Source organism: Tursiops truncatus, chromosome 13 (genome assembly GCF_011762595.2).
Source record: "Tursiops truncatus isolate mTurTru1 chromosome 13, mTurTru1.mat.Y, whole genome shotgun sequence".
Classification (NCBI taxonomy): Eukaryota; Metazoa; Chordata; class Mammalia; order Artiodactyla; family Delphinidae; genus Tursiops; species Tursiops truncatus.
Genome location: NC_047046.1, coordinates 56,887,899 through 56,913,079, shown reverse-complemented (window position 1 = coordinate 56,913,079; position 25,181 = coordinate 56,887,899). Strand labels below are relative to the sequence as shown.

General features: G+C 36.0%; 1 protein-coding gene and 1 pseudogene across 10 annotated transcripts in view; both read right to left on the bottom strand.

The window, feature by feature from the left end:
- The window catches only part of PIK3C3 (phosphatidylinositol 3-kinase catalytic subunit type 3), a 155,027-nt gene that overhangs the window by 54,105 nt on the left and 75,741 nt on the right, over nucleotides 1–25,181 (bottom strand). For all 10 annotated transcript variants that reach the window (XM_073790674.1, XM_073790676.1, XM_073790678.1 and 7 more), the window contains 8 exons: nucleotides 22,557–22,711; nucleotides 20,869–20,959; nucleotides 17,103–17,170; nucleotides 10,582–10,687; nucleotides 8,985–9,101; nucleotides 3,511–3,642; nucleotides 1,201–1,329; nucleotides 473–542 (listed from right to left, as the gene is read on the bottom strand). In XM_073790674.1, coding sequence (XP_073646775.1) covers nucleotides 473–542; nucleotides 1,201–1,329; nucleotides 3,511–3,642; nucleotides 8,985–9,101; nucleotides 10,582–10,687; nucleotides 17,103–17,170; nucleotides 20,869–20,959; nucleotides 22,557–22,711 — 868 coding nt within the window. The remainder of the gene's footprint in view (nucleotides 1–472; nucleotides 543–1,200; nucleotides 1,330–3,510; nucleotides 3,643–8,984; nucleotides 9,102–10,581; nucleotides 10,688–17,102; nucleotides 17,171–20,868; nucleotides 20,960–22,556; nucleotides 22,712–25,181) is intronic.
- Nucleotides 18,084–20,858, bottom strand: LOC109549190 (integrin beta-1-binding protein 1 pseudogene; annotated as a pseudogene).

Genomic DNA, 25,181 nt, shown 5'->3' with positions numbered 1-25,181 from the left:
TTAATGATTCCAAGAGGTATAAAAGGAAGGAAGGACAGAAGGAAGAATGGGAGGGACGGAGGGAGGGAGGGAGGGAGAGACGGAAGGTAGGCCAGCAGTCAGGAAGGCCCAAGTGGTCTTCAGTGTTACACATGAGTTCAATCTCTAACATTCTTAACACTTTTCAATTGGAAAAGGAAAAGTAGGGCTTCCCTGGTGGCGCAGTGGTTTAGAGTCCGCCTGCCGATGAAGGGGACATGGGTTCGTGCCCCGGTCCAGGAAGATCCTACATGCCGCGGAGCGGCTGGGCCCGTGAGCCATGGCCGCTGAGCCTGCGCGCCCGGAGCCTGTGCTCCGCAACGGGAGAGGCCACAACAGTGAGAGGCCCGCGTACCGCAAAATAAATAAATAAATAAATAAATAAATAAATAAAAGAGGAAAAGTATACTCATTGGACACTGAAATAAATAATAATGTTATAAAATAAACTTACCATGTTTTGTACTAGTGGCTAATACTTTATAGGGCGTCAACTTCAAATCCAGATTTTCTTTTCGTAGCAGCTTAAGATCAAAAGTTATATTAACCAAATGAAAAGAATGTTATAAAATAGTTTTGCACGCAAGTACTATAGAACTTTAATACACAGAGATTTAGAAGGGAAACCTAAATTAAGGCTTAATTAAATCAATTAGTTAATTTAACTTTGATCATCAAAATAAATGTATTAAGCACTTTACACGGTGGCATGTCAAATTTCTTATCTTTTTCTAGATCACTGTCAGTTTTTGATGAACAGAAGGGTTCCTCCCAAGGATTTATGCAGGCCTTACTGGTCACAAAGTATTTTAGAACACAGAAAAAGGAAATGAGGACAAATATTTTCCTTTATAAGCCAGGGACAGAAACAGGATTTTAAAAAGAAGAAGATTTAATTGACTAAGAGGAAGAAAATTACTAAGTTTAACACTGAAAGAACTTAACTGGGAAAAACATTTTTATAAAAAGGAACACATGCAGTTTCATTTTATACTAATCATAAGAGCCATCCTGCAGTGTACAAAAACAACTAAATTTGCTCAAGATCAAGTGGAGATTGTTCAGCTTTCTAGGACTGCATCTGAATGTTACAAAACAATTCTGTCCATGCACAGCATATCCACTAAATCATCAATTTCTAAAATGAAAATACGTTCCCTACCAACATAAGGTTATGTTCACCTTGTCCATGAGTGAAATGATTTGGAGAATAAGTTGATCTTGGCGTAAATCATCCCCATGCTTAAATATAACTGGATATTTGCCTCCATCTTCTGTCTTAAAGAATAACTGTGCAGGCATAAGGGCACTCTGGAAATAAAAATATTATTTTCAAATTATATAAGATGGAAATGTGGGGAAATTTATAATAATCTAAAGAAAAGAAATGAGTCTAATAAAGAAAACAAATAATAATAACCTTAATTTATACAGGCCATGAGAAATAATAGCATAAAAAGTATCAGACAGAGGGATGAACAGACGTGTGACAAAGCAAATACAGTAAAATGTTAATAACAGGATAGAAGAAGTGGGTATACAGTTGTTTACTGTGAAAGTCTTTCAACTTTGCTGTATGTTTGAAAATTTTCATATAAAATGTTGGGGGAAAAGGCAACAAAAATGCTTCAAAGAATACATGGTTAGAACCTACAACCTCTAGTGGACTGAAACTCCAAACTTCAAATTATCTTAAATTTGTAGTATCCTTTTATCACCTCAGGCAAAATTTATTTTATAAATTACCTTGTACCCTAGCTCACAAAAGCTCAAGAAGAACTGGAAGTGATCTTCCTAAAGATAAATGATAAGCAAGAGGTTCTTTGTTGTAATTTCCCTTTTCAGATTCGGATCTGATTCTGAAATTTAGATTTCATCTGAAATCTAATGCAAGCAGCTGACAATCTCAGGATAACTAAGCACTAATCCCAGTGCCTTAAGGGGTTCACTCCCCATGGAGATCTAGCTTTCATTCTTAAGCTAAGGTCTACAAAATACTGTTTAAAAATACTGAAAACTAGGTGCATAACCTTTTCAGCTCTAAGGAGTTCATAAAAAGACAACAGGAATTCATGGATTCCCCTACAACTCTGTGCAGACATTTCAGTGTATGTACAAGCATATGGGTAACATTCTAAAGTATCCAATCCATCACTTTCATTGGATCCTTAAAGACATTCATGACTCAAAAATGGTTAAGAATTATAATCCTAGAGTTATGTAGTAAACACTCTAGAACCATTAATTGCTAACTGCAATTCAGAATTTTTAAGAATGCCCACATACTTAATAAGAGCTGGAAGAAAAAAATCAGCACTGAATATTAGGATTAAAAAGATGTCCCATGATATTTTATTGACCATCTACTTTGTGTATATAAGACATAATTATAAAATTATATTATTAAGGAAAAAATGGATCCAGAATACACCTAACAATAATGATAGATTCTTATGCCCCACTCTTACAACTCCTGCTCTATGTCTTAGATATTCTTTTTTATCCTGTTTGCAAAAAAATAATAAAACTCCTTTTTTGATTCACTGGTTTTGATTAGTCCTAAGGGAATGAGAATATTAGAAGCACGTCTTATTTGGGAGTTCTAGCAAGAACTAAGAAATACTTGCATTTTCTCTCCTGTACCAGCATTTTTCAAATTGCAAGATATAATTCAATAATGAGTTTTAAAACCAATTAAATACGTTGCAAACATTTAAAAATTAATGCAACAGAACAGTTTTTAAAAGAATAGAAACTATTAGAGTCCATAATATGCAGTAAGGTTAAGTACTGCTTTATGAAACTTACGTTGCAGTTGTGTGAGCTGGGCTGCCATGGGCTGCCTTTAAACACACCCTTAAAAAAATCAACCATTTTTTACTGTAATCACACCCCTTTTCATATACCCAAGTTGTTGATCTATGAGCCCTTTCTTATCTGATACAAAGTAATATCCCAATGCAACTTATGCCCTTCCACCCTTAGAATCAGAAGACCTAAAACATCATGCCTCAGAGAGACCTTTCAATATGATGCCCAGCAGATAATGATGCTTCTTCACAAGTAATGATGCTCAGCCCTTTGGCCTGCTTAGAGAAGGCAGCTGCTACCAGTTCTTTCTAACTATCCAGGTGGTGGCCAGCCAAAAGAAAGTCTGGCATGCTATTAAGGACTAAAGAGAATTACTACACTTGAAAATACAAGAAAAAATTTAAGTCATAGGTTAACTAGAACTCATATCTAACCACGGGAACTTATAACGCCTAAGTTTGCGATTTAACTTTTAATTTTTTTTAAAAAAAAGCTTACATGAGAAAAATCAGGTGATTAATAAATAGTTCAAAAATTAAAGATTAAAAAATCCAGATATAAAAATATTTTATACATTTCACATAAAAATGTCTACTGATAATACAAAAAGATCTTAAAACACACTGATAAATAAAAGGTATCTTTTTTCAAAGGTAGTGTCTAAAGATCCACCACAATTACCTTAAATAATGTAGCTGTTTCTGGGATTATTCCTCTAATTTTCACCTGGGGTTCTAAAGGCAATGGGATAAGTTCCACATCGGACAAGTTCATCTTTTCGTTGTCTCCAAGCAATGCCTGTAGTCTCTCATTCTAGGAGAACAAGTTAGAAAGTACTAATTAGGTTAAAATGGAAAAGGGGTTTTTAAAGCATATGGTAAAGACATAAAGACTGATTCTATTAACTTTAAAATATTTGCAAAGCACCATAAAAGTATATGCGAAGTAATACAACATAAAGGAGAGAGTATGTGTGAGAGACAAGCACTTATAATCCACCTGACAAAAGCAGCAGCATGCTTTAAAAGGAGCAATCCCTTGACCTATGGAAAGTTGGACTTTCGTAAGGTTAGGGAATATGTTTCTCTTGCTGCAACTGATAATCAGGGATATACTCAAGCTGGACTTAAAGATGCAATTTCTATTTTCAAAGGATCTGTGAAGTCACAAGGAGAAACTAATTTCATTTGAAGCTTAATTTCTCATGACCAAATATTAAGCAAGAATTTCATTAGCTGTTCCATTGCATGTATTGGGTTTAGAAAGTAAACTCAATTTACTTGGAGGAATTTGGACCTTACCTTTTACTGTTCATTGACTCTGTCTGATCGAACTTTTCCCAAGATATCACCATTTATTTATTTCCTTTAGCTCACATGCACGCTGCATTGAGCCAAGATTTCAGAAATTGAGAAATTCAAGCCATGATGAAACAGCTTTGTCATTTAGCAGCATCTATAGTGTTTAGACCAAGCCCATCTATTCAATTTCAAAATAACAATCTATTTCCTTTGAAAGCTGTGAGAGTATTGCATTCTTTAAACAGGTGAGCTTGTTCTTAAAGGGAGAAAACTTGACCTAATACACTGGGCTTCTTCCTATTTCTCAAACATGTCACACATGCTCCCATATCAGGGCCTTTGTGCTTGCAGCTCCTCTGGCTGGAATAGTCTTCTCTAGTTATTCAGTGGCTTGCTCCCCTACTTGCTTCAGGTTTCTGTCCAAATGTCAACTCTCAGTGAGGCCTTCCTGACTATTCCATTGAGAAGTGAAAAGCTGCCTTAATACTCGAACCCAGCACTTCCTATTCCCCTTTCCAGCTTTTTCTCCAAAGCACATGACGCTATCTAGCATAAAATATATTTTACTTATTTTGTTAACTTTCTCCTCCAACAGGAATGTAAGGTCCTTACATTCTAAAGGTAGGGATTTTTATATTCACCTCTGTATCCTCAGAACCTAGAAAAGTGCCTGGCACACAGTAGGCATGTGATACATTTTTACAGAATAAATATTATAACATAAAGAAACACAAAGTGAAAAGAGACTACTGAACATTCAAAATGGAAGCTTTAATTGTTTTTTAAAAGTGTGGCATCAATGCATTTTTATTGGAACTCAAATATCTACATTCAAAGACCTCAATCAAGAGAATTTTTCCTTAAATGAGATCAGCAAAGGAAAGAAGGTGGCAACAATATTATTATTTGTTTTACCATCTGACACCTAACTCATGGATCCCCTGGCCACACATTTAACGCCGTTGCACTCACCAAGGCAACTCTCTCCCAACTTCGTTATGAGGGATGGAAAAGTACTATTACATATGATTGCAAATTATTAGCTGTAGTCATTTCATTATTCCTAGTAATAACACAAATAATGGTGGTAGAGAGTCATCTTGGCATTTCACTAAAACTTGAGGGCTTGTTTCTAGTAAAACTAAGTAAATAAAACTATGTTTGTCTTTTATCACATCATGAAAAACTGTCTGAAAAGATTTTTAGCCAATGTTGATACTATATTTAGGACTGTCTGACTTAAAATATAGGAAAAAACAATATGTGTTTTGCAATATGTGGCAAAAACAACATTTATTTGGGGGGACTATAAGTGCTGTCTCCAGTAGGGAGTCAACTTCCAGAACAGCGAAAACTGAGGTGTATCCAGAGGCTCATGGGTGGTGAACAAAAGAGTATGTCACATAAGAACAAACTGCGGTTTAAATACATGCCCCAAACTGACAGTCAAAAGAACAGGCATTCTTTCTGATGGTGGGCACTGGGGTCACACTGCTCCTCACCAGGGCACCTCTGGAGAGAAGGGCTCAAGGAGGAACAGCAGTAGGAATTTAGTTATTTAACCAGGATTTGTGATTCTTCTCAAAAACAAAGAAAACGCCGACTCAATAAACATGTGTTTCTCTGCAGCCTATTTTCTCCTCCCTAACCTCGTTAACATTATTCCCTGCACACATCTCTGCCAGACCTGATCCCCTGCCTTTAAATTCCTGACTCAATTTTTCACCTTTTAGTCTCTCCGCCTTCCTCTCACAATTCTGAAGGACAGTAAAATGTGTTGTGGTGTTTTACAAATGTCACCAAGAAAGAGTTTCCATTTATGGGATTAGGTAAAGAGAAGATATCAGATGAATCCTTCATATCATTTGGGCAAAAGATCAGGAAAAATAACATCTGAAGAACAGATGCTCATCTATTATCATCAAGTAGAAACCTCACCCCGTTGAGAGCAAAATCAATGTACTGGCCATGAGAACACATTGCCAGTCACTATCACTAGTTCTGCAACCTTGGGTGAGTTACTCTGGACCTTCTTTTTCTCAGAAAAATTCTAGTCTAAATAATCTCTAGAGGTTCTTTCCATGTCAAATAAATTGTATTCTAAGATACTAAGATTCTAAAATGAGAGCCAGAAAAGCACTGTAGATAAAAATATGGACTCAGAATGTCTGGGTACAAATCCTAATTTCAACACTTACTAACTGAGGACATCTGGCAAATTACTTAACCTCCTACTACCTACTTTTCCTTACAATTGGGATAATAATAGTACCTAACTTATAGGGTTGTTGTGTGGATAAAAATCAATGTATATAAACTCATAAAATAGAGTCCCATACATAATCTGTACTTCTAACCACTCCTATTACTATAACAGGCCTCATTTAATTGCACTTCACTTTAGTGCACTATGCAGATATTGATTGCATTGTTTACAAATTGAAGGTCTATGGCAACCCTGTGTCAAGCAAGACTATCGGTGCCAATTTTCCAACAGCACTTGCTCACCTTGTGTCTCTATGTCACATTTTGGTAATTTTCACAATATTTCAAACTTTCTCACTATTATTATACTTGTTATCATGATCTGTGATCAGTGATCTTTGATGTTACTATTGTAATTGATTTGGGGCATCATGAACCAAGCCCCTATAAAACGGAGAACCTAATCGATAAAACGTTACGTGCGTTTTGACTGCCCCATTGACCAGCTGTTCTCCCTCTCTCTTCTTCCCCTATTCCCTGAGACACAATGTTGAAATTAGGACAATTTACAACCCTACAATGGTTTTTATGTGTTTAAGTGAAAGGAAGAGTCACAAATCTCTCACTTTAAATCAAAAGCTAGAAATAATTAAGCTAGTGAGGAAGGCATGTTGAAAGCCTAGACAGGCCAAAAGCTAGGCCTCTTACGCCAAACAGCCAAATTGTGAATGCAAAGGAAAAATTCTTGAAGGAAATTAAACTACTATGAACACACGGATGATAAGAAAGCAAAACAGCCTTATTGCTGATCCAGAGACAGTTTTAGTGGTTTGGATAGAAGATCAAACCGGCCACAACATTCCCTTAAGCCAAAGCCTAACCCAGAGCAAGTCCTAACTCTCTTCAATTCTATGAATGCTGAAAGAGGTGAGAAAGCTGCAGAAGAAAAGTTTGAAGCTAGCAGAGCTTGGTTCATGAGGTTTAAGGAAAGAAGCCATCTCTATAGCATCAAAGTGCAAGGTGAAGCAGCAAGTGCTGACGTAGAAGCTGCAGCAAGTTATCCAGAAGATCTAGCTAAGATAATTAACAAAAGCGGTAGATGACACAGCCTTATATTCGAAGAAGATGCCATCTAGGACTTTCACAGCTAGAGAGAAGTCAATGCCTTGCTTCAAGGCTTCAAAGGACAGGCTGACTCTCTGGTCAGGGGCTAATGCAGTTGGCAACTTGAAGTTTAAGCCAACGCTTATTTACCATTCCAAAAATCCTAAGGCTCTTAAGAATTATGCTAAATCTACTGCCTGCTCTATAAATAAAGAACAAAGCCTGGATGACATCACATCTGTTTACAATATGGTTTACTGAATATTTTAAGCCCACTGTTGAGATTACTGGTCAGAAAAAAAAAGATTCCTTTCAAAATATGACTGCTCATTGACAATGCACCTGGTCACTCAAGAGTTCTGGTGAAGATGTACAGTGAGTTAATGTTTTTTATACCTGCTAACATAATATCCATTCTGCAGCCCATGGATCAAAGTCTGATTTTGACTTTCCAGTCTCAGTACTTAAAAAATACTATCATAAGGCTGTGAGTGTTAGTGATTCCTCTGATGGATATGGGCAAAGTAAATTGGCAATGTTCTGGAAAGAATTCACCATTCTAGATGCCATCAAGAATAACTGTGATTCATAGAAAGAGGTCAAAATATCAACATTAACAGGAGTTTGGAAGAAGTTGATTTCAACTCTTAGGATGACTTTGGGAGGTTCAAGACTTCTGTGGAAGAAGTAACTAGCAAGATTTGCTAGACTTAGAAGGGGAGCCTGAAACTGTGACTGAATTGCTGCAAACTCGTGATGAAACTAACAGATGAGAGGCTGCTTCTTAGGGATGAGCAAAGGAAAGTAGTTTATTGAGATGGAATCTACTTCTGGTGAAGATGCTATGAATATTGGTGAAATGACAAACAGAGGATTTAGAATATTCCATAAAGTCTGTTGATAAAGCAGTGGCAGGGTTTGAGAGAACTAACTCCAATTTTGAAAGAAGTTCTACTATGGGTAAAAATGCTGCCAATGAGCACTGCATGCTACAGTGAAAACAAATTGTTAGTGAAAGGAACAGTCAACTGACGTGGCAAAGATTAATTATCTTCATTGTTGTCTTATTCTACAAAATTGCCCCAGCCACTCCAACCTTCAGCAACCACCACCCTGATCAGTTAGCAGCCACATCATCGAGGCAAGGCCTTCCATCAGCAAAAAGAGTATGATTCTCTGAAGGCTCAGATGATGGCTAGCGTTTTTTAGCAATATTTTTAATTAAGGTATATACATTGCTTTCTTTAGGCATAATGCCATTGCACACTTAACAGACTACAGTATAGTCTATACTATACAGTATAGTGTAGACCTAACTTTTATATGCACTGGGAAACCAAAAAATTCATGTGACTCACTTTATGGTGATATTTGCTGTACTGCAGTGGTCTGGAACAGAACCTGCAATATCTCCGAGGTATGGCCGTAATTGCATGATAAGAATTCCATAAAATATATCAACCAAAGAGACAGTACCAAAACTCAGTATTTTATGATACCAAGACATTATTAGTCATAAACAGAAAGCAAAGCCCAAAGGTTTACCTTTTTCTTACGATTTCCACTTTCACGCTGAACTGCCTTCATTAGGTGCACCAGCCGATCTACAAAGGTCTGCTGTGCAGCCAACAAAGAACGCATAACTCTGACAGACTTATCACCCTCAAGGGATTCAAAGGAAAGAAAAATTAATTCTATGTAGCATAATGATTAGGGTTTCTTCAATAGCATGGGTGATCTTTATTCTTTTAATAGCCACAAACTTCACCACAAAGTAGTATTGAAAAAAATTATCTTTATTCAGAGATAATGATAAATCTGTTATCTTAAACACCGCCAACTCTTCCACAATTGAAAATTAACTGAATCTTCAGCGAATACTGGTCTATCAAAAATTGTACTTTTTTTCCCACATGCAACCATGTGACAAGACAGAATTCATTCACCCAAAATGTATTCACTCACCAGTTCAATAAATATCTGGAAGCCTATAATTTCTTCAAAAATGTGCTGGGCATACAGTAGAAACAATACTATCCTCAAGGAAATAAATATATACTTAAAAAAAAAAGTTCTCAAAGAGTAATATGATATGCTTGCTTAGTAAAACAGAAGTCATAAAAACTAAATGCTATAAAGTCTCATGTAGTAATTCTCAGTTCATAAAATATTATAAAATAACATTTTCTCATTTAATCTCTCCAATTACATTGATAAAGGCAGCTTGGCAATTGTCATCCTTATTTCGAAGATGGAAATTTATGCTCAAAGAAAGTGAAATTTCCTCACAGGATGACAAAGGTTATAAGTGACAGAGATTATGAGAGGACCAACTGCTTATCTGCTAGTCAGTTAGATATAGAGAATCTCTGGCCTCTGAGAACTGTACAAAAGTTTAGACTCAAAGAGTTCAATAAGATGTGACTTAAGTTTTTAAGAAAATTTAAATGAAACATGAAACAGCAGATAAAGATGTTCTGAAGTAAAATATTACATTTCTACAGCAAATCACAGTTAATGTCGTGACAGTTTTCTTTTCATTGCCTGTGCACCTTCTGCTGGCTGAACTGTGACACTGCCTTAACAATCACAAGAATACCGGGCGAAAAATGGCTTACATACCTCTAGAAACTATAAAAGCAAAAATATAAGTTATATAGAAAGTATCTGTAATATGATCATTACCAGATTTATATAAATAAACCTAGTCTTAAAAATAAAAACAGAAAACAGAGAGTGAAATAAAAAAGCAAAGCTTTGGGGGTTTTTTGTTCCAGGTATGGGTTTATTTTACTAAATCAGGGGTCAACAAACTTACTATAAAGGGCCAAGGATTAACTACTTTAGGTCTTGTTGACTATAGAGATTCCATACCAGATATTTATCTCCTATTGGAGTACAAAAGTGACCACAAACAATATGAAAACAAATGAGCATGACTATGTCCCAATAAAATTTTACTTATGAACACTGAAATGTGAATTTCACATAATTTTCATGTGTCACAAAGTATTATTCCTCTTGTGATTTTTTACAACTATTTAAAAATAAAAATCCTTAGCTCATAGGGCATACCAAAACAGGCAATAGGCCGGATATGTCCCATGCACCATGTCTGCCAACCCCTACATTAAATGGTTACCTTCAACAATGCTTGGCTGAACCGTCTCATTACATTCAAGTACATCTCATGGGTCTTTGGATCTCTCTGCTGAGTATCTTGATCTTCACATTCCACTATCACATACCTTAAAAATGTTAAGTCATTCATGTAAATGTGAAATGAAACTCAGAATCATTTTGTAAACACTTATGCCTTTCCATTAAAACAGATCAATTCACATTTGCAAAAATAATTAATGGGAGTAATGAAACACATTTTATTATCACTCTTTTTAAAGCTGAAAATTCAGGAACAACATATATAACCTTCTATAAAGGTAAATTAATAACAGAATGCCTTAATGTGTACAATATCCTAGACTTTCTAAAAAATTTGGCATCAAAATGAGCATTTTCTCCTAATGCTTTATGAGGTACACAGAGCATTAACATCTTCAGAAATTATATAAGCTCACAAATCTACCAAGTAACTCATGAACAAAAATATTTTCAAAATATATGTAATACTTTTGGTATTACATAAGGCTCTCTTATTCTGGGGAAAAACAACAACAACAACACTGAAGCTTTTTTCATTAACATACCTCTGAAAGATAAATTAAAATCTTAATTTTTCCTTTCATATCCAATTTCCCCATTTCTCAAAATTCCATATATAATCTTCAATTTTTCCATCATAAAATTGTGGTTTTAGAGAGTTAAAAAATTTTAAATATAAATATAGTCTTAAACCTAAACTGCTTATACAATTCATATAATCATATAAACAATGAACTGGATTAGATTTTAGAGGTTGTCTAATCCAGTGTTTCCAACTGTTCTGATTGGAACAAGCCATACTAACAAATACATTTTAGATCACAACTCGTTACACACAGCCCATGTGTGCACACAGATGCATAAAACTGAAAAAAATTTCACAAAGCAATATTCTATGAACAATATGTTAATATTTGTTACTCTGTTCTATTTCACTTTTCTTTAAATAACAAATGCTAGACTGTGAGCCTTAAAACTGATTTCAGTGGATAATGATGTGCAGTTTCAAACTTGCTTATTTTATCAATAGCGAAACTTAGAGGTGGCTGTATCTTGCCCACGGTGGCACAATTGGTTGACTGAAGAGCTGAAATCAGAACCCTGGACTCTGGGGTCCTCGGCTAGAATTCTTTCTACTAAGCTTACTCTCACAGTTTGACCTTTAAAAACCACATGAAACTTTTCAACTTCCTTAACTGATAGTATTTCACAAATCTCAAATCACAGGGCTTACTATTTTCCTCTATACTATTTCTGGAAAGAAAATAGTTAACCATCTAGAAGGTAAACATCATAAGAGCAGAGAGCTTACAATTTCATGGATTTAACAAGTATCTCAATGTTGATAATTCTCAAATATTAATATATATCCCTTTTCCCACATCTAAGGCCTAACTTTGTATGTCATTAGGTGATCTGCTTTTATATTCAACTACCCTAATTTTCAAGCAGCAGATCCCCTTTTCAAGACACTGCTTGTCATTTTTAACTGAAGATGTGTAAAACTGAAGTTATCACACTAAATGAGTTATTTTTCTATCTCAATTGAAGGCATTATCAATATTTCAGGCATTTAGGCTACAGTTTGAATCACGTGAGGTTGTAACCAAACCAGAGAACACAGGTTCTACCTAAAACTATAACCGGCACTTTGTGTTTAATTTGTGGTCTGTGCATCTAGAGCCAAACTTAGGTTACACTCCCTCACTTCAAACACCTATATCCAATTAGTCACTAGGCCCTGTTGATTTTTTCCTAAAAAATGCTTCTTGTAGTTGTACTGTACCACTAGCAAGCCCTGTCTGGAATCAACCAGCAGATACCTCTCACCTAGCTTCTCTAACTCTAAAAACAAACCCCTTATTGATCAATACAATCATCCAAATTTTTCTTCTTTAAACTACCTTCATCATGTCCCACCTATATTAACAAAAACATCAATGGTTCCCGCTTTTCTACTATTTTAAAACAGTTTCTGTGGCCATAAGCTTCTGGTTCAAACTTCCACCATCTCCAATTCATGCATTCACACTCCAATCAGCTCGACTCCCCACCACCCCCACTTTGTGCTTTCGCTCATATTTCGGTACTGTCTAGAAACACCTTCCCACCTCCACCTTTCCTTATTCTACCCACCCTTCAAATACAGGTGACACTCCGTCTCTTCCAGGAAGTTTCTGCAAACCCTAACAACTTCTTTCTCCTCTGCCTTCCTAAAACAGGCACAGCCTCTCATACAACTTGTGCTGATAATGTTACCTTGCTCGTCACTGTTTCACACATTTACTCCTAGCTCCTTTCAGAGATTATGAAGAAACCGATGCCAGATTCCGTATCTTAAAAATCTTTAGTAGCCCTTGACATACACAATATAGTCTTACACAAAGAAATGTTTTAAAGGTTGATAAAAGTTAAGAGCCTTCTCCCACTGACTTCCCAGGTGATCTGGAAGTCCTCAGAGTTGTATAACCTAACAATAGAATTTTCTGTAAAGTGGTATGAGGAACTAAACCCTGACACTATATCTACCTTATAGAATGAGAGTTCTAAACCAAAAATTCAAGAAAGCATTTTTCAATCTTGAAACTGTCAATACAGATTCAAACCCAGTCCATACTCTCTAACCCTTTAAAGTCCTTGACTATTCCCATCACCTTAGTATATTCATTGTGTTTTCCTGTGTTTACACGGCAACTCCTTTCTAAAGGAGTAATACAGATGACCACAATATACGGCTCCACTGCTTTGTTCAGGTCCCATTGACTGCCAAGTAAACACAATGGCTGCAGCTACGTGATAAAGGTCACATATCAAACACCTCTCAAAATCATTCAAGCCAAAGTTCTTATGCAAAGGAAAAGTCCATCTAAAATAAAAATGACAGTGTCATCTCCAAAATGAAGGACAAATTTAGATCAAGACTAGACGACCTAGATTTGAGTCACTTCTGAATTCTCTGTTCTCAGCAGTAAGGAGACTCTACAAAGCACTCTCAGGTGCTTCCTTGAAACCTGTCATCTTCAAGTAGAAATGCAGACAAAATTGCCTGGGTACCCATCATATGATGACATCAGTGGGCTACCTGTTTCCTGGCAATTTCATTTTGTGAGGTAAATAACCTTTATTACCTTGAAAGGTCTTAAAAGTTACAGAAAAACATGTCAAGGCAGCCAAAGTTTACTTTCAATTTCAACATACTGGAATAGCTATAAAAATAAAAAAAAACTGCAACAATTTATAGATCCTGATGCCCAACACTTTACAGACTGGAGACTATAACTCCCTTCTGAGGTTTAAAATGTTGACACTATTCATTTTAAAAGGATTGTCTATACTACTGTAGGCCTCTAAGGATTCAACTATAGCAGGAATCCTGTTTAAATCAATGGAAAGGGAACAAATGAACAAGGAAATTCAAAATGTTCAAAAGGAAATAGCACAATCAAGTAAAATTTATATTTTAATACATCTGTTATAACAGAGTAAGTTTAGACTGAGAGGCATATAAATTGTTAAATGTGATTAATATTTTTATACTATTCTGTCCAGGTTCAAAGGAATAGAATGATTATTTTAAGTCAATTATTTGAAATTATTTCCGATATTTTCACCCTACAATCACAAAAGTGGTGTGTACCAAAGTCAGAAGTCCACATCAATAGCTTTTTCTTCCCCATGAGTGTTTCTGAATATGAAATATGCAGATTATAAATATGGGAAAAACAATTACTCCTCAGAGAATGAATAGACATAGCACATGCTATTGCATCAGTGAATCAGAGACATAGTGGGAAAACACAAATCAAATTTAAGTTTGATGGAATGCTTATAAGACTGGGAGCTAGGGCTGTACTTTGTTTATTATCTATGGAGAAAACAAAGTGCTCTTTCTGAACAGAAACTGTTGCCTCGTTGGAAACTGCTCATCTAATAGGTTTCCTACTGTTCAGCTGCTTTCAGAATGGTTTGAAAACTCTTCCTACTTGAAATAAGACATCAAAGATGCTATCGCAACTAATTTCAAATTTTACAATGAAATCTGGTCTATACTCAAATCCAAAGAACACATAATTTTAAACAACACATAATCAGTATACATACATATAGCTCTTATAATAGTGACTACTCTAGACTATAAATTCTGAGCCACAGTAAACTTTCCATGAATATCACAAGGAAATAAAAATATCTATAAAGGAATTCTTAGTAAATGATTTTTAAAATATATAAAACCTTAATTTTAAATACCTAAGAAGCTTAAAAGTACTTACTCAAACCTTGGCACTGTGCCCCACACATTTTTTTTTAATTTCCATTGAATTATTTACCCAGATTTTTATGAGGAAATATTTTTCCATAACACCAGTGAATAGACATACACTTAAGAATCCAGATTAGAATATGGAGAAAATTAGGAAGCAAGAGGTTACATTAAAAGGAAATAGTACCTATCTGGTAATACAATGATTTCTAAGCAAAATTTTCAAAGTAAAAATGGTGATTAACAACTAGCCAAAACATTTTGTGGAAGTATTTTCAAGGACACACTGAAAGTTACGGTGAGGGAAACGTGGTTTATGAATATTATATTAAATTCTAAAGTAAAAGCAAGGAACTATTTTTCCTTCCACTACTAAGGACAACAGGAAAAATAAAATTACAGGTCCCAAAGGGGGGGAAAAATGAGTGATTTAGTTAAGATTGTTGAAAGGGGAAAAAATGAGTGATTTAGTTAAGACTGTTGAAAGTGGTTTTTCTTCAATGAGAAGAGAACCGTGAAGGCTGAAACTAAAGAAATATTTGTTATGTAAGTAATGAACACCCACGTTTATTAAAGAGCCTTGATTTATTTATCTACTTATTGGCTACAAGAGCAGTATCCAGATAAGATTATGTTTGGAGAGTGGGAAAATGAAGTTAATGATTTGACCTACAGGACAGTTCTCCAACTCAGTCTAAAACACGGAAAGCAAAACACCTCACTATTCTTCAAAAACAATTACCTTTCAGAATGAACAGCTATTAATTTGTACTGTTTAAGTTAACTGCAGTAAACTGAGCAGTAAGATTAGATCAGAGATCATTTCTACAGTTAAAAAAAGTATCAAGTTTGGGCTTCCCTGGTGGCACAGTGGCTGAGAGTCTGCCTGCCGATGCAGGGGACACGGGTTCATGCCCCGGTCCAGGAAGATCCCACATGCTGCAGAGCAGCTGGGCCCATGAGCCATGGCCGCGGAGCCTGCGCGTCCGGAGCCTGTGCTCCTCAACGGGAGAGGCCACAACAGTGAGAGGCCCGCACACCGCAAAAACAACAAGAACAACAACAACAAAAAAGTATCAAGTCTCTCAGGAAGTTTAAAAAAATGTTCTCTCAAATGTACAGAAAGCTTCAGGTAGAGCTTACCCAACTGGCTCTGCCCTTTGTTTGCTCTATAAAACTAGATAAGGCTCTCTTGTCTAGTGTTTAATCCTAGTGCTTTCTTTAACTGAACCAAAATATTTCTCATTGTGGCTTAAGGTACTTGTTCTTTACACTTTAGAATTCTATGACAGATAAAGGGAGCCATGCTTCACATTAATTGTGTCTCAGTAAATCAGTTAGCTTTTCTATACCTCAGTTCCTCTCTTTCTTTCATGTAACTCACTCAGGAAACCTGCTCTCATGTAAAATAGATACTTACACTTGCCCTACTTAACTTCACAGAACAAATGAGAAAAGGTCATTGACAATACTCTGTAAATGGCAAAATGTGAGATAAATGATCCAATCCTAGTTCAGGTTTTACCAAGTTCAGCTACATCATGCCTCTGCCTCAGTTTCCTCATGTATAAGTAACTTCAAATTCTAATTTTCTGTCCTTGCATGATTCCAGTGTTTTAGTAAATAATGTGAAAATACATAATCCTGAAGGACAGTGAAGTATCATACTTACACTACTTAAATAGCATAAAAGGCAAGCAGACATCAAACTGAAAAAAACGATTATCTTACCCAGTTTTATCTTAGATCCTGGAAAGTTAGTGAAAGGAAGAGAAACTGTGGTGCTAATAAGCATTTCCATTAGCACAGTTGTAAAGAAATACAGCTAGTGTGACAGGGCGAGAGAGAGGCATGGACATATATACACTAACAAACGTAAGGTAGATAGCTAGGTAGCCGCATGGCACAGGGATATCAGCTAGGTGCTTTGTGACCGCCTGGAGGGGTGGGATAGGGAGGGTGGGAGGGAGGGAGACGCAAGAGGGAAGAGATACAGGAGCATATGTATATGTATAACTGATTCACTTTGTTATAAAGCAGAAACTAACACACCGTTGTAAAGCAATTATACCCCAATAAAGATGTTAAAAAAAAAAAAAAGAAATACAGCTAGATATAAATACTGCATAGGCTTTTGATGATTGCTCATACTTTATTTTAAACTACCTTTTTGTTTACAGTATGGGAAAAAACAGTCTTGAACAGTGATGAGAAAATAAACAAAAAATTATTTCACGTACCAGTATAAATAATTAGCCAGTGTTGAGTTTTTGCAGGCTCTTGATATCAAGAAGGTACACAGATCTTGCTGAAAGAATTAAAAGAAATGTATACATATTATATTACCATCTGCTATTAACAAGGGGGAAATAAGAGAGTCTACATTTGCCTATCGGTTTTCATCTACATATCTATGTCACAGATCATATTTTCATGCATCCATCTATCCCTCCATCCCACCATCCAGTATTTATTCTAAACCAGGGGATATGTGAGAGGCTAAGGACGCCATGGTTTGCAGAGTTCCTTGTCCTATTGGAAGCTTAACATTTGGTGGAGGAAAGAAGCATTAAAGGAAGTCACAGCAATAGTTTAGATTGGGAGGTCAGAAGGCAGCAATGAGGATGTGATATTTAGGCAAGACCAAAATGACGATATGTACAAAGGCCCTGAACCTAACTGTTCAAGGAACTTTTAAAAGGCTCAATGTAGCTGAAATATGGTGAACACTAAAGTAAAGGATGCTGAAAAGGTAGGTAAAAGCCAAATTGTGAAGACCTTTAAGGTCACACTACTGAGTATGGATTTTATTTTATTTATTTTATTTTATTTTTTTGGCTGCATTGGGTCTTAGCTGCGGCATGTGGGATCTTCGTTGAGGCATGTGGGATCTTTCGTTGTGGTGCACGGGCTCTTCACTGCAGTGTGCGGGCTTCTCTCTAGTTGTGGCATGCGGGTTTTCTCTTCTCTAGCTGTGGCACGCAGGCTCCAGGGTGCATGGGCTCTGTAGTTGTGGTGAGTGGGTTCCAGAGCGCATGGGCTCTGTAGTTTGCAGCACACAGTCTCTCTAGTTGAGGTGCGTGAGCTCAGTAGTTGTGGCGCCCAGGCTTAGTTGCCCCGCGGCATGTGGGATCTTAGTTCCCTGACCAGGAATGGAACCCGCATCCCCTGCACTGGAAGGTGGATTCTTTACCACTGGACCACCAGGGAAGTCCCTTTTTTATTAAAAAAAAAAAAAGACACATTTTAACAGAAAAACAAATGATTGCTATTTTATACACTGCATTTTCTACAGAAAATCTAGAGCAAAGGATAGCTCATATTTCTATAATAGTTCAACACCACAGACTGAAAACAGAACTATTGAGAAAACAGCTGAACTTGCACATGAAGTCTACTTCCCCTTATTGCACAATTCAAGGTTTCTCAGATGACAATACAGAGTCAAACGCAGTGGATAAAACTTTGCAGATTGCCTGTGCTTGTTCCAGGCTGCTGCACTGGTAAACCCACAGGCTGTATTCTTCGTTGCTGGCATCTGTGGTCTTCAGAGCCAATAAGGTTTTTCCTGCCCCCAGACCATCATCATAACAGATCATCCAGATGATAAAATATAGAGTGTGCCGATGCAAAACATCATACTGATCTGATGTGGATACTTTTATACCATACTTAGAAACAACTAATAAATTCTTCCTCCAGAGGAACAAAAGACAACTTTCCATCTTGCTGGGTGACATCTATATAATTTATCAGGTCTAGTCGCCCTTCAAGACTTTTCCCCTCAGAGAGTTTCAGTTTCTCAATGGCACCAACATACTTTATTCGAAATTCTGCACAGGTATCTGAATGACTGTTGCTTTGTACTGAGCTCTGGGTGTAATCAATATCAAGGCTTGCCACAGTGCTGAATCAAGAAAGCCCTCCAAGGCTGGAATCTACAGACTTGCTCTTAGTACTGATTTCAGTATTCTGGGAGCTGCTACTGCTCTGTCGCTTTTTGTCTTTCTGGAACATTTTCCACCATAGCTTGATCCAGAGGCGCCCCCTACAGAATCGAACACTATTTTATCGTCTTCAAAGGTTCCACAGACAGCAGTCTGCACAGATAGCTTCCTTTCCTTCCAACATGGTCAATTCTTGTCAGAAAAACAAGGTACCTCACCGCCACCTGCGATCAGGGTCAGACACCCATCGCCAGGGCAGCCAGAGCCACGGCAGCCACCCCCATTCCGGATTTTATTTTCAAGGCAATCGCTACTCAACAAAAGATCTAAAGCAGGAGAGTGAGATGATCTGGTTTACATTTTCTGAAGATGACTCTATTTGCTCTGAATAGTACAGACCTGAGATCAGTCAGGATGCTATTACAGTAGTCTAGAAGAGTAAACGGTGAGAGTGGAGATAGAGTGAAGTAACAGATCATTAAAATATTTTGGAAATATAATTAATAGAACTTGCTGATGGAGAGGAAGTAGGAAGAAAAAAAGAATTGACAGTAATTCCCAAATTTATGGATTTAGCAAACGGGTTGATTTGTTACATCACAGATGGAAATTCCAGGTGAGAAACAGGCAAGAGTGTGTGGGGGAGAGAGATGTATTTTGAAACATCAAGTTTGAAATGCCTGTCAGATATACAGTAGAAATCATATTTGGAATATATGAATCTAAAACTCAGATGAGAGAAATGTGCTAAAAATATAAATTTGAGTTTATCACTACAGCCTAGTGCAAGAGGATAAATTGAGAAAAGAAGAGGACCCTGAGGAACAATAAAGTGTCAAGCAGCGGAGAAAGTGCTGACAAAGGAAACCAAGAAGGAACAGCCAGAGAGGTGAAGAGGAAAACAAGGGATGTATGGTATCATCCAAACCATGAAGAGTTAGTTTTTCGGGCTTCCCTGGTGGCGCAGTGGTTGAGAGTCCACCTGCCGATGCAGGGGACACAGGTTCGTGCCCCAGTCTGGGAAGATCCCACATGCCGCGGAGTGGCTGGGCCCGTGAGCCATGGCCGCTGAGCCTGCGCGTCCGGAGCCTGTGCTCCGCAACGGGAGAGGCCACAACAGTGAGAGGCCCGCGTACCGCAAAAAAAAAAACAAAAAAAAAGCAAAGAAAACAAAAACGTGTGAATGAACTGATTACTGAATCAATCCCTTAGTTCTGAAAGGGCAAAATAATGAAACTGGAGGTGAATGGTTCCTCAAAGGGCTCCCCTAAGGATTCTATGATCCTGTAATTTAAAATTCTTTTTTTCAGTATTTTCGAATACATCAAGAGGTAGGTAGACAAGCAAACTCTGGTTAACAGTTAATACTGAAAACAAACGTCACTCAGTTATCAACATTAACTCCTAAAATTTTACTAAAAGCAATAATATATACATTTAGAAAATCAATCTTCTTTCTAATATCAAGTATGTATTATTTATTTTCAACATCAGGGGTATGAAAGATTCTTCTCAAATTAGAAGTCTTAGGGAGAAAAATCAACAATACATACTAGATCAACTTCTGCAAATGCACTCCCAAATATAATTTTCAGAGTAGCACTAGCCAAAAAGACCTGTCGTACCTCAAAAATTACTCTGCTTAGCTAAAAGAACTTAATTTTTCTGTATAAGCTAAAAACAGCAGCTTAGTGTATTTCCCCTAGTATCAAAGTCATACATTTCTACAATGTAATCACAAACACCAACAATTACAGTAATGTTCATAAATGTGTTAACAATAAATATTCTGAGTTTCCTTAAAAAAATATTTAAGCCCAGTTTATTTTCACACTGCATTTGAATTCATTTATATGTCCAAAGCACCAATAAAATGCCTTGAACTGAAGATGGCACTTTTTGTTGGGAGGAAAAGTTATAAACATGCATCATAAACCAGGTTATTTAATAAAGTTGTAATATTTAGTTTATTAATCAAAATCAATATTTTCAAGACCAACATTAAACGTTTATCTTGTAGGATCTCTCCTATAGGAAACCTGAAAAGCTTTGTACTCACTTCCAGATTTTCACCATCTGAACTTTCTTTTGTTTTAGATGCAGGAGGAGGGGAAGACACTGGAGGAAGAGGGCTGGTTATAATTTGGGAGCTGAAAAAATAATAGGAGATATCACTGATATGTAAAATATTCTTTCTGTAAGAGAAGATACACATTTTTAGCATAGTTCACCTCAACTGTGTCTGGTTAAAGCACTACTTCCTAAAGTATGTTCTGTGCAGCACTAGAGTCACATTATGTTCTGGAAAAAGAGGCTGCATAGTCAGAGAATATGGGTAATAGCCTCTTTGGATGTATGTGCAAGTTTGCATGTATTAAAGTTTCTGATAAATACTATAGTTTTTTTAAAAAAGTACATTTTACTTTAAGCCAGTATCTTCCAAACATATTTGACCACAAGACAACCCCTACCTTTTTTAACCTTTTTAGAAAACATACATATTAGTGACCAGCAGACCATAATTTGGGAAATACTGGGTTATAGTTTACAACCTATCATGAAATTTTAAATAGACTTCCAATAAAACGTTCTAGGGGGCATAAGTAAGACAAAGTTAAATAAGCATCACTAGAGACTGAAAGCCTCCAATGTACAGTGGAAGAAAATGTAAGGGGTCTCTTCTCATAAAAACAGAAAAACACAAAGCAGCCTACGTAAGAAAAAATGCTTTTTTCCTGTTTCTCAGTTCTCCTGCAAATGAAAAACAGAAGATAAAAACAGCATTATCATTACGAAAAATTCAGAAATATAACCTTGAACTCACATGATAATCAAAATAATTGTACTAATTCAGATAATCTGAATTCTAGACCTCCTCTGTCACTGACAAATCTCATGACCTTCACAAAACAACTTTATACCTTAGCCTCAGATTTCTCACCCAAATGTTCCTATTTATCTCAAATTTTAAGATTTTATGAAAAGCAAAATGGCAAAACAGAAAGAACAAGGGCTATGGAGTCAACTCTACCTAATTTGCAAAATAAAAAACTTTGGGCAATTTACTTAACTTCTCCTTAAGTCCTTCATATCTAAATTAGGGATATGAATACCTACCTCAGAGGACTACTAATAACAGGTTTAATATATGTGGACCATCTCTTGGTGTCTGCTACAGAGGTGGGAGTTCTTAATTGTTATTACTGTTAATAGCTGACTTTCAATTCAACTAACAGGTTGTTTTAACTACTGAAGAGGTGAAAAACAGTCAGTAAAAAATACAACTTTACAATAAAATATTTGAGTCCACTAACTTGCCGCATCTTTCTTTTTTTTTTTTTTTGCGTGAATAGCAATATCTGACACAAAGCACCATGTGTCAGACACTTTTCTAAATGCTTTATGTATTAACTCATTTAATCTTTCAACAATCCTTAAAGGTTACTATTGCTATATCCCCGTTTTTAAGATGAGAAACTGGGGCCACACAGAGAATATTTAATTTACACAAGTTTACACAGCTAGTAAGTGGCAGAATAAAGATTTTAACTAAGGAATTCTGACTGTATAGCTTGCAAAACACTGCCCTGTAATATAGTGGTTTGTGTTCTGTGAGTGCACATGCCATATTCACTGGTAAAACTTCCAACTTAGGGTTCAGTACATCTGGGGAAAAAGAAAAGAAGACAATCTGAAAAGGTGGAAAACTATCAGATTTGAAAATAATTCCTCCCTGTATATCCGTACCTATCTATTTCTGCAGAATTTATTCCAGAATTCGACACACTCTCTGACACTGAACCCTGACTATCCTTCTTGGTGGGTTCTAATCCATTCTTTATGTCATCAAAATTTTCATATTTGAGAGCTTGGACCAGCTGTAATAGGTACATCAACAAATCCTGGAAAACAAACAAAAAATAAGCTAATATTAGAAAAAATGCAATATGATTATACACAAGTTACGTCTAATTATTCCTAAATATCAAGCTAACAATTTACTTTTATCTACCATTTATCAGCTGTGTTACCTTGGGCAGATCACTAGGTTTCTTAACCTCTTGGTGCCTCACTGGGCCCTCACCTTTAAAATGGCCATAATCATATAAACCTTAGAGATTGAGTTGTGAGGATTAAATCAATTAATAGAAAAAAGTCACAGAATAGTGCCTGGCACAGACTAAGTGACCAGTAAATGTCTTGTTTAAAATGGTATCCCACTGACATGTACACATTGCAATATTTAAAATAGATAACCAACAAGGACCCACTGTATAGCACAGGGAACTCTGCTCAATATTCTGTAATAACCTAAATGGGAAAAGAACTTGAAAAAGAAAAGATACATGTATATGTATAACTGAATCACTTTGCTGTACACCTGAAACTAACACAACATTGTTAATCAAATATTCTCCAATGTAAAATAAAAAATTAAAAAAAAATAGTATCTCAAAATCAAGGTGAAAATGAAAACAAAGAAAAAAGATTGAGATGGTTCATATAAAACTGAGAAATTAACAAAGGTTCCTTTTTTCAGCAATAGATCAGATAATGGCATTTTAGGTCTAAGATTACATAAGAAACTCCAAATTTTCAAGTTTTCTAAGTTTCTGTTTCATAATCTTTTCTGGTTGGGATTTTTAAAAATATTACCTTTTTTTTTTTTTTTTTAAAGAGAACTTGGAGTTTAAAGAGTTCAGAGTTTAGAGAATTTGGGTTGCTTCTTAAATGGAAAATACAATGAAACAGACATTTTAACACTCTTGCTTAAAGGAAATGTGTACTTCCCTGCCAACTACCAATAACGGCTTGAAGAAAACAAATTTCTAAATCTAAATTTCTCATACTTCTACTGACAATCGAAATAATTTGGACTAAAAAAGTGTCAACAGAGTAGTTTTTACCTGAGTTTTTCCCTTAATGTAAAAAAACTCTAGGTTTAATCTTCAGAATGGAAATATTTCCTATCTTACTCTATAAATGTAGTTCTTAGCCCTTCTCAATGACTACTAAGAAAACTCCAAAAATTTTGCTTTTAAAAATAATTACAGGGCTTCCCTGGTGGTGCAGTGGTTTAGAATCTGCCTTGCCAACTGGTTAAAGCCCTGGCCTGGGAAGATCCCACATGCCGTGGAGCAACTAAGCCCGTGCACCACAACTACTGAGCCTGAGCTCTAGAGCCCGTGAGCCACAACTACTGAGCCCACGTGCCACAACTACTGAAGCCTGCTGTGCCTAGAGCCTGTGCTGCCCACACACCGCAACGAAGAATAGCCCCTGCTCACCGCAACCAAAGAAAGCCCTCACGCAGCAATGAAGACCCAACATAGCCAAAAATAAATAAATAAACAAATTTAAAAAAAACAAAACAAAAAATAATTACAAATTGAAGAAACTCACAAAACTCAAAAAAAAAATTTAAAGCATCTATTGTCTTCCAGTTCCAATTGCCACTCAGGCACTTAAAACTCATAATTAGATAATTTGAGACTTCGTGACTATCAGTTCAATTTTAGTCACCTTTCCTTAACCCCAGAAACCAGGTTAAATCCCTTGTAAATATTTCATGGACCACTCTTTCCTTTCATGTCTATAACAACTATGGCATTTGTAATTACTTGTTTATTTACTCTTTGTCATTTCTACTATTTTATAAATTCCATGAGGACAGACTACTTCCCAAAAATGTATTTTCCCTTACTTAAATCAAAATATATTCTTCTCATATTTTTTTCTTATATTGACAGTCAACATTTCTTTTAATTACGAAAAGCAATATACATGATTTTACCACTAAATACCATTTTTTCTCAAAAAATTAAATGAAACATTAACTGGTTTATTAATTCTTACTCAAATATATCAGCATCAGTGGCCAGGGAAATCAAATGACTACCAAAGCATCTCTATAGTGTTCTGTTTCTATAAACAATTTTTAATTGGATCAATAAATGTTTGATTTTCTATTATTTTATTTGAGATTTATGGCATCTAACAGCTAGGTATGCTTATATGCTTATTTTAAGAAACAAAATTACATAACAGAAAATAGATTAATCAAGTATCCTCCTTAGGAGGTATAAGTAATTCAGTTTCACTGCTAGCCTTGAATGCTTTGGAAATGCTGCTGAATGTATCACCTAGTGTGTTTTCCCAAGTATAGAAAAGACTTACTACATGAAATCAAAAACGCTGCATTGCTATTAAATTCCCCAGGAAGGAGAAATTTGGAAGAAAACTCCTCTTTTTAAGTCATTCATCACAATCTGATTATGTTAGCCATCTGGTATTTTGTATTCAAACTACACTTTCCTTCATTTGTATGAAAATGAATTAACTTCAGTAGTAAGTACAAAGTCTGTTTGCTCA